General features: G+C 40.2%; 1 protein-coding gene across 1 annotated transcript; it reads right to left on the minus strand.

Moving 5' to 3' along the window:
* Nucleotides 1-748: 748 nt before the first annotated feature.
* LOC126989959 (uncharacterized) lies at nt 749-3,497 on the minus strand. The gene is made up of 2 exons (XM_050848556.1): nt 1,251-3,497; nt 749-831 (listed from the first exon to the last, which is right to left on the minus strand). The coding sequence occupies exon 1, from the start codon at nt 3,075-3,077 to the stop codon at nt 1,296-1,298; it is 1,782 nt and encodes a 593-aa protein (XP_050704513.1). The 5' UTR covers nt 3,078-3,497; the 3' UTR covers nt 749-831; nt 1,251-1,295.
* Nucleotides 3,498-10,574: the final 7,077 nt, after the last annotated feature.

Genomic DNA, 10,574 nt, shown 5'->3' on the forward strand with positions numbered 1-10,574 from the left:
TTCCCTTCAGCTAACTCGATCGCTCTTTTTCCGGACTCTTTCTCCGCCTTTCTTTATGGTAGTGGCGTCTTGTGGGAGTCTTTGATACTTATTTCCCTTGTTCTGTCTCCTCACACGCGGGCGACCAGCTCCTAACCACCAGGATCTTCTAACTCGATCACTCTTTCTCCGTCTATCTTTATGGGGGCGGAGTATTGCGGGCGTCTCTGATACGTGTTTCCCTTGTTCTGTCTCCTCGCACGCGGGCGACCAGCTCCTAACCACCAGGATCTTCGAGCTCGATTACTCTTTCTCCGTCTATCTTTATGGGGGCGGAGTATTGCGGGCGTCTCTGATACGTGTTTCCCTTGTTCTGTCTCCTCGCACGCGGGCGACCAGCTCCTAACCACCAGGATCTTCGAGCTCGATTACTCTTTCTCCGTCTATCTTTATGGGGGCGGAGTATTGCGGGCGTCTCTGATACGTGTTTCCCTTGTTCTGTCTCCTCGTACGCGGCCGACCAGCTTCCAACAACAAGGATTTTCTAACTCGATCGCTCTTTTTCCGTCTGTCTCATGGGAACAGAGTCTTGCGGGGGTCTTTGATAATTTCCGTTCTCCCACCTTTCACTGTCTTCTGTCCGCCTCTCCGTCTGTTTCCTCTCCGTCTATTTCTTATTATTTTCTTCGTCCATCTATAATTACGGGGCAGTGTCATGTGAGCGTCTATGGTACTTTCCTTTCTCTTTGTTCTGTCTCCTTTGCCCTTAAGGGAGTGCATATGCTTTTTTGTATGAAATAAACAAAAATGGATGGATTTACATGAAATTTTAATCAGTGTAAGTTTATGTACCTACTCACGTGTGTAGAACGTTTCAGGATGATACATGAAAAAGAAATGGGGAAAAAATTAAAATAGGGAAAAATCGGTATAAAAAAAGCCTTATATTTAAAACCCTATTTTGCGGAAAGTATTTGGAGCATGCTTTTACAATTTGTTATGTGAGTAGCTTAACCCATCATAAGAACTTTTAATACAAAACATTCGCAGATATGTTGTAATATAACCTAACCTAATTTTATTTTTGATGCTATCGCAATTTTTTTCTAATTTTTTTGCTTTTGTATGCATTTAAAAATATTTACTGTGCAAATGTTAATTTTGGCCCATTAAAATTGTGTACAATTTAATGACAAAAAAATCAATACCAAAATGAAGGTAATTGGATGAAAAATGGCTATAAAATAGGAACTTAAAGAACGATAACTTACAATTGAGAAAACGGCATTTTTCTTCCCGGAACAGGTGTATTTTCCTTAGAAGCCTCCAGCAGCATAATCTTCCAACGCTTTTCGGATGAACTTCTTCCTCATTTTCCTCCTGATAGGGGAGTCCATTTTTTTATCTCTCTCTTTGAGATAAGTTTCCATAGATGTGGTGAAATCAATGCCAAGAAGATGGTTGAAATTACTGCCTAAGTAGCCTGCATTGTAGTTGGCGATTGCAGTGGCTGTTGCAAATTTGATCATTCTTGGAGATGCATTTCTGTGTTTCGGGCATAATCTCCATATCCTAGAGTGTAAATGTTCATTCCTATTCTGTGTCAGTCCTTTTATGCACCTACTCATCATTTCATCCGTCGTAAGTCTATCGTACACTGCTTTTACTTGATCCTGTTCTTTCTGTGACAGATGAAAGTAAACCAGCATACTTGAGTGGGATGCAGGGGTCTTATTACAAGCCATGGCTTTGTTGTAAAAACACCACGACTCCTTGCCTTTTGGACAGAGTTGGTGCTGTGGCTTGGCATCTGTTGAAGTGCAGTGATAAAAAGTTGAGAGGATCTCATCCCTCATCTCACTGGGGGAGGTGTGGAGTTTTCTTTTTAGACTGAGTTGGAAATAGAATTGTAGATGATCTATTACCAAGTCAGTCAATTTGTGCCTTCCACTCATTTTACCTTTCTCTGCTGTCTTTTTCTTCTCTCTAAGGCTTGTACCCAGACGCTTGGCTACATGATTTATGCATTCCGCTTTTTCAACCTTATATTGTTCACCATATGGCCCCTTGTTATTGTTCAGTTCACACACTGCTTTATATGCAGAGCTGTCTCCATCAGAGAGAAAAGTTCTGTACATCATGTTGTTCCTTGTTGTGTTACTCCACAATTCCACTGCTGCATGTTTTTCCATTCCTCCGGAAGGACCACTAAAATTCACTTCACATACATTACGATGATTTTCGTACCATGTGTTGTAATCTTGTTCTGTTATTTTCTCATTTTTCAGATCCATTTTCTTTCTTGTACACATAGTACACAATTTTGAGCACACACTGTAGTCCAGAACTAGTCCTAAATCCACATCCACTGTTGCAGCAACACCAAAGTTTGATTTATGGCCACGTTTGTGCCATGAACCATCGAAAGTTACGTCAACATTTGCCATGCCATTATCTAAGCCACCCTCTTTATTTGAATAATGTTCATACACAACACTTCTACTCTTTTCCAGAATGTTATCAGTGTGAATAGTGGCCTTCTTAGTAAGGTACTTGGCAGTACGAATATAAGTCTGTTCAGTAAAGTGTTTCAGGCTGAGGTACGCCAGTATCTTACTCACACCATCATAACCCACTCCCAACATCATCATGCAGAATACTAACATTGTAGTCAGAGGGTAGTATTTTTCTTTCACAGGCATTTTAGGTTTCCTAGTCATATTTGTATCAATAATAACATGACCATTCTCACAATTTACCTTGTAGTAAGTATCAATTTGGTGTTGAGTAAATGTTATTTCCAGCTCATCACTCAGACATTCACCACAGGCCATATTCTTCACTAAAAACTCTATATCATCCTTCACAACGATTATGTGTTCTCTACTTACACCTTTTTTTTCACTGCTGTCCTGTGTTACAAGTGACTTCCGTTTCTGTGCACTCGTGGGTGGAACAGGTGGTGGAGGCGGAGTTTGTTGTTTGGGTGGAACAGGTGGTGGTGGTGGAGGCAGAGTTTGTTGTTTATCACGCCTCGCTTTTCCAGCTTTCAAGGCCTGTTTTCGCTTCTGTGCAATGTGTTTCTTTACTCTCCCCATTCTGTAGATACTTCTGTTGATCTATATCAACATAATGATGGTCCAAATGCGATATTGTTGCGAGGAAAGGCGACGCAGAAACCAAAACAATACTCTCTCTCCCTCCAATCAGCTGAGCAGCGGCGAAGCTGTACTGTGTTCGCATTCAGAAAAGTTGCCAGACGTCACTGCTTATTATAACTAAGATTAGGTATAAAAATATAAAGAAAAAACCTACAAACATGCCGAAAAAACCAATGTACCTCTCGCAGCGTCATTTAAAGGACCAATGTAAACAAACCACGCCCTCGCCCTTTAAACCCTTTAAAAAGCAAGATAATGTCTCCAAATGATGCCACGATATTGCCAGAACCTTGGAGGATTTTATAGCGTGTTTATCTCATTATCATGGAAATGTTCATTTTTCACCTAAAAAATGCATATGCTATCCACTCGAGGAAAGTAAACACACGGCCGACAAGCTTTCCCTAACCACGGACTTTTAACTAATTCGATCATTCTCTTTTTCCGGCCTCTCTCTCCGTCTCTCTTTATGGTAATAGCGTCTTGCGGGCGTCTTTGATACTACTTTTGTTTTTGTTTTGTCTCATTTGTCCTAAAAGTAAACACTCTTCGAGAATACACGGTCGACAAGCTTCTAACCATCATCTCCTAACTAATTCGATCATTCTTTTTCGGGCCTCTCTCTCCGTCTCTCTTTATGGGGGGGTGTCTTGCGGGAGTCTTTAATGCTGCTTTTTCCTTGTTATGTTTCCTTCTGAAGAACACACGGTCGACCAGCTTCTCCTAACCACCAACTTCTAACTAATTCAATCCCCCTTTTTTTTTCTTTCCGGCATCTTTATCCGTCTCTATATTTATGGCAACGGCGTCTTGCTGGAGTCTTTGATACTTTTGTTTTCTCTGTCTATCTTTACTTCGTCTATCTCTTCTTCTTTTATCTTTTCTCCGTCTGTCTTTCTTCCGTCATGTCTTTTCTATTTCTATCTTCTCAGCGTCTGTCTTTCTCCGGCTCTCTTTCTCCGTTTGTCTTCCCTCCGTCTGTCTATAATCCGTTAGTCTTTTTTCCGCCTATTTATTTCTGCGTTCATCTTTATTTTTAACCGAAACACGCGTATATGTAAACACCGCCAATACCTAGCAACACATGGCATAGTACAGACATGTATTTTCAGGAGCAGGAACATTAGTGAAGCCACCGAATCTCTCTACCCTACTTAACATGACTTACAATCTACCTAGCCTTAAAACTATCATAACCTAAATTAACCTAAACTAACGTGACCTAACCCAATGTATCCTATCATTAACTCACCTAACATGATCTTTCCTTAATACTTTCCAACTTTTTACTATCTGTCTGTCAGTCTGGTTCAACGCTATGAAAACAAACGTATCTATACACAGTGCAAATACCCAACAACAAAAAGTGTAGTATAGAGGCATATTTTCAGGGGCAGGAACGTTCATCCAATCCGTTCACAGCCTCGCTCTGGCCGGGCAAGGGATGGATCGCGAGGGTTCCTGATTTTTCACAGTTCTATTGATAAAGGACCGGCGAGTGTTGACTTGGTAAACAGCACCGCGTGGGAGCCGGGCTACAGGTGTCCGCGTGACGGCTGGGCGGCTCAAGGATCGCGATGGCTTTGAATGGCGGACAGAAATTAAGGCTGTCGATGTGATGAACGATTGGTTGGCGTGTGAATAGAGGTGAAGGAATGCCCGCACACACACACACACACACACACACACACACACACACACACACACACACACAGATAGATAGATAGATGGATGGATAGATAGATAGATAGATAGATAGTTTATTGACCACAGTTTGTCATACACAATCATAAAATCAAGCAAGATGCATACAACTCAAATTAATTAAACACGAACAAAATACAGAAACACACATAATAAAACCGCAGTCCAAAAATTAAAAACTTAGTGCCAGAAAAAAAAAGAAATCAAAGCCAAAGTTAAGACAAAGCAATAAAGATCAGTAAGATAAATAAAAGTTTGCGAAACACAAGTTCAAACTAAAAACAAAACTAAAACGCGCATGAAACCCTTATTAACATGAACCAATTACTCCTCGATAAGTTAGACAACAATTAGAACATCAGGACACAGCTATAAAAGAAATAATAAAACTACACACACACACACACACACACACACACACACACACACACACACACACACACACACACTGATTGATTGAATGACTAACTGACTGAATGACTGAATGATTAATTGTCTAGTACACACACACACACACACACACACACACACACACACACACACACACACACACGCAGAAGTGTTACTCTGATTGGCGGTGACACGACTGAAATTAGCGTGTGTGTCTGTGTGTGTGTGTGTGTGTGTGTGTGTGTGTGTGTGTGTGTGTGTGTGTGTGTGTGTGGGGGAGTGGGGGTGTGTGTGTAAGCAAATTTAGACAGCAAAGGAGGAAAAGAGGAAAAGGAAAGAAAATACAAAGTCACATCATGTAAATATTTCCCGAAACAAAAGATTCAAGCAAGAGTAGAGTAAGCAACCACACACACACACACACACACACACACACACACACACACACACACACACACACACACACACTGATTTCTCATGTGTTATATAGTGTCAAGTTAAGAAGCATCAAAGTGACTCCTAACACTGTTCCGCTCATGTCGTGTCAAATTAGAAAGTGTATAAAGCATCAAACTACCTAATATATGAAGGACACACATGCGATCATAGTCCTGGACCCTCAGCAACGCCAGAGACAAAGTGCAAAATAGTATCGAAGTGACTCCCAATACTGTTCTACTAATCTTATGACGTGGCAAATAAACAAATAATCTAAAGTATCAGAGTACCTAATATATGAAGGACACAAGTGCGATCAGATTCCTCAACACAGTCACGCTAGAGAGACATCAAGAGAAAAATAGTATCACAGTGACTCCTAATACTGGTCAGGTGGTCTTACGTGGTGTCAAACAAAGTATCTAAAGTATCAAAGTAGGTAACTTAAGAAGGAAGTAAATGCGAGATTCCTGGACACAGTTACGCTACAGGGACATCAAGAAGAAAATATTAACAAAGTAACTCCTAATACTGTTCCTTTGGTCTTATGTAGTGTCAAACAAAGTATATAGAAGTACCAAATTTATGAAGGACACAAATTCGACAAGATTCCTTAATAGTCACGCTACACAAACATCAACTGGAAAATAGTATGAAAGTGACTCCTAATACTGGTAAGCAGGTCTTACGTAGTGTCATATAAACAAAGTAAATTATCAACGTACCTAATTTACGAAGGATACAAACGCGAGAAGATTCCTGGACACAGTCACGCTAGTACAGAGACAAACATCTAAAGAGGCAAACAGACAGAGTTCATTGACCACAGTTTCCATAAAATTTAAAATACGTATATGCTAAAAGCTTCACAATTTTTTTTTTTTTTACAATAAAGTAATTTTTACAGTAAAGGAAGCAGCTCAAGGGCAACAAAAAGAAAGTGTAGAAAGAAAAGCCCGCTAATCGCTGCTCCTATAAAAGAGAAAAGTAAAGAGTGGCCAAAAGAGAGGTCTATTTCGGGTGAAGGTGCCTTGACACTCTCCTCTTGAAAGAGTTCAAGACGAATACATTTATAACACTCACAAAGTCATTAAAGTTGACCATACACGTGTAATCTGGCACGAAACACGGCACACAGAAATCGACGAAAACTGGCAAACAAAACGAAACAAAACAAAACATAAATTAAGTCGAGCACAGTGACTCCTAATACTGGCCAGCGGGTTATTAGTGTGAAGTAAAAAAAGTATCATGCAAATAATTTATGACGGACACAAATGCGAACAGATTCCTCCGACCCAGTCACGTAAGACAGACATCAGGAATAAAATGGACGACACTCGATCACCTGAAATAGACATCAGGAGTAAAATGGACGACACTCGATCACCTGAAATAGACATCAGGAGTAAAATAGACGACACTCGATCACCTGAAATATACATCAGGAGTAAAATAGACGACACTCGATCACCTGAAATAGACATCAGGAGTAAAATGGACGACACTCGGTCACCTGAAATTGACATCAGGAGTAAAATAGACGATACTCTATCATCTGAAATAGACATCAGGAGTAAAACAGACGACACTCGATCACCTGAAATAGACATCAGGAGTAAAACAGACGACACTCGATCACCTGAAATAGACATCAGGAGTAAAACAGACGACTCTCGATCACCTGAAATAGACATCAGGAGTAAAACAGACGACTCTCGATCACCTGAAATAGACATCAGGAGTAAAACAGACGACACTCAATCACCTGAAATAGACATCAGGAGTAAAACAGACGACTCTCGATCACCTGAAATAGACATCAGGAGTAAAACAGACGACACTCGATCACCTGAAAAAGACATAAGGAGTAAATAGACGACTCTCGATCACCTGAAATCAATATGCATTCAGAACTGCCGTTGTAAATCATCGCCAGCAGACCAAACTATTCTTATAAACTATTCTTATAATCCTCTTGTCCCTTAACGAACTAATGAACCGCTGCTGAGCTTAGAAGGAAAAAATGTAAGCTGTCAAAAGTATTAAATTTGCACTTGTGAAATTATTACATGAAGAACTACAATTTTGACTAGTTTTTAACGATTTTGACAAGTTTTTAACGATTTTGACTAGTTTTCCGATGTACTCTGTGTGAAGTAATATGTAGTTTGGTGTGTGTGTGTGTGTGTGTGTGTGTGTGTGTGTGTGTGTGTGTATTTTACATGAAAGAAAGCAGCTCTAGTGGAACAAAAAAATAAATAAAAAACAAAAAAAAGCCTGCTAATCACGGCTCATATAAAAAAAGAAACTAGAAATGAGTGTGTTTGGGAGTGTGTGTGTGTATGAGTGAGTCAGTTATTATGAGTGTGTGTGTATGAGTGAGTCAGTTATTATGAGTGTGTGTGTATGAGTGGGTCAGTTATTATGAGTGTGTGTGTATGAGTGAGTCAGTTATTATGAGTGTGTGTGTATGAGCGAGTCAGTTATTATGAGTGTGTGTGTATGAGCGAGTCAGTTATTATGAGTGTTTGTGTGTGTGTGTGTGTGTGTGTGTGTGTGTGTGTGTGTGTGTGTGTGTGTGTGTGTGTGTGTGTGTGTTTTCTTACAAAAAAGGAGAAAGCTCAAGGGCACAAAATAAGGAAACAATAATAAAAAAGGCCCGCTACTCGCTGCTCCTAAAAAGAATCCAAAGAGGTGGCGGAAAGAAGGGTCAATTTCGGGAGTACTCACACTACTGCAGCCGTTCATTTCGTGGGTACATTGCATATTAGTCCAAGTCTCGCCCAGGAAGCACCAGCACCAGCAGCACCGACACCCCCAGCACGGGACGATGCAGCCAGTCACGCAGCCCTCAAATATTTATCCGTCTGGCAGCCTCGCATTCGTCCGGTAAAATTAGAGTTGCCCGGTACGTCATAACTGTCACCTCTGCTATATATATTGGACGTGACAGGCATCTCTCTCTCTCTCTCTCTCTCTCTCTCTCTCTCTCTCTCTCTCTCTCTCTCTCTCTCTCTCTCTCTCTCTCTCCTGATTACGGATTCACTACAAACACACATTTTAATACAATATTTCGGGGCCCGGTGATAAATTTGAATATGTTTGTAATGAACAGGATTATTGATATTATTGTTGTTTTTTTATTAGTTGGTTGAGTTGAGTGAAGTTCTTTTTTATTGTTAGTAGACTGAGGCTGACTGCTCTTGTGGGTGAAGGCTATTTAGCTATCGTCTATATATCTCTTTATTTAATTGTCTTTTATTTTTATTCACTGTTGAAAGGCATTTTATTACGACTTCTCTCGTGTTGAAATCCTTTTTTATCTTTATTTATTTATTTAATTATCGGTTTTATTTGTTGTATGCACCGATTTTCATTTTTCTATTTATATCTATTGTAGAAAGGCTTTGTATTTATAGCAGATTGAGGCACACTTTCCTTTGTGTTGAAAGGCTTTATGTTCATCCATTTATCTACTTATCTTATTTTTTTTTTTTTTTCATTTATTTATTGTTGGAAAAATTTGCATTTCTAGTAGATCGAGGCACGCCCCTCTTGTGTTGATTATCTGATTTATCTTATTAATTTTTTTTTTTTAATTATTGTTGATAGACTTTGTATTTCTAGCAGGTCGAGGCACACTTCCCTTGGGTTGAAAGGCTTTAAAAGAGACGGTGAGGATAACGCTTGAAATAACACAGAGTACGCGGAAGAAATCTACCCAATACAAGACAACCTAACACGCAAGACTAAGGACAAGTAGCACAGTCCATCACAGTGGCTCTGTAATCGCCCGAGCCAAACTCTTCAGTCTTCCACACTCCACAACGGTTAGGTTTTCGACGCAACACCAGAAACACAAGAAATTTCCCGCACGGTTTTCTCTAATTTCTTAACCTGAACATGAACGCCAAACACTATACAAGGAATTTTTGAAGTCTTTGGTATTGATTTGGAGGCTTGCCAACCCATCATGGCGAACTATGAAAGTGGCCCTAAATCCATAATCAGCCTCATACACCATCAATACTTGTCCTCATCAACACAGGCGCCGAAGCAGTGCAATACTTCTTAGATAGACATTTGCGTACGAAGAAAGAGAGCTACTCAACACCACAGGACAGCAAGCGCAAGAATTTAATCCGTTTTCAAGAGGATTCGATACTACTCACTTTTGAAGACTTCCTTTGACCATCAGATGTAGGTTTACCTGGAAAGAAATAATACAGTCATTAATGAAGAAGACTCAAAACTTTAAGTATGTCAAATTTAATCACGATAGCAACACTCCTCGAATTTTTCAACCCACCCTTGTATATATTCAGTTATAAATTAGAGGAGAAGGAGGATGGGAAGGGAAAGGCAGAAAAGTAGGGGGAGAAAGAGGGAGTGGAGGTCGATGAGAGGGAGGAGGAGGAAGAAGAGGGAGAGGAGAAAGAGGAGGAGAAAGAGGGGAGGTGATGTTCTCATGTTCTTATGTAAAACCCGGTTAATCTTGTCTGTGGCCTTGGGAAATGGTTGTAATGGAGGCCCGATACGTTTAAAAGTATGGACCAACATCCCAAACCAGTCTTATGTACCATCAAGCCTTATCATCCTCCTCCTCCTTCTCATTTTGTCATTTTCTTCTCCTTTCCTCCATTCATACTTTATCATCATTTACTGTTTTCTTCATCCTTGTCCATTTCTCCATCCTCTTCCATTCTTCCTCTTCTTCTTCCCTCTAAAATCCCTATTATTAAATAAACAGTTCAGTAACACACACGCCGAACCTATGCAGTACTTTCCCTTCCACTCTGTTATACCCAATCCAGTGCAGCTGCCAGTCACGCGTGCCAGCCGTGGAAAGGGAAAGAATGAGCCTGTCCCATAAAGAGCAAGCTCCTCTCGTTGTTCTTC

The sequence above is a fragment of the Eriocheir sinensis genome, unplaced genomic scaffold, assembly GCF_024679095.1.
Source record: "Eriocheir sinensis breed Jianghai 21 unplaced genomic scaffold, ASM2467909v1 Scaffold139, whole genome shotgun sequence".
NCBI lineage: Eukaryota > Metazoa > Arthropoda > Malacostraca > Decapoda > Varunidae > Eriocheir > Eriocheir sinensis.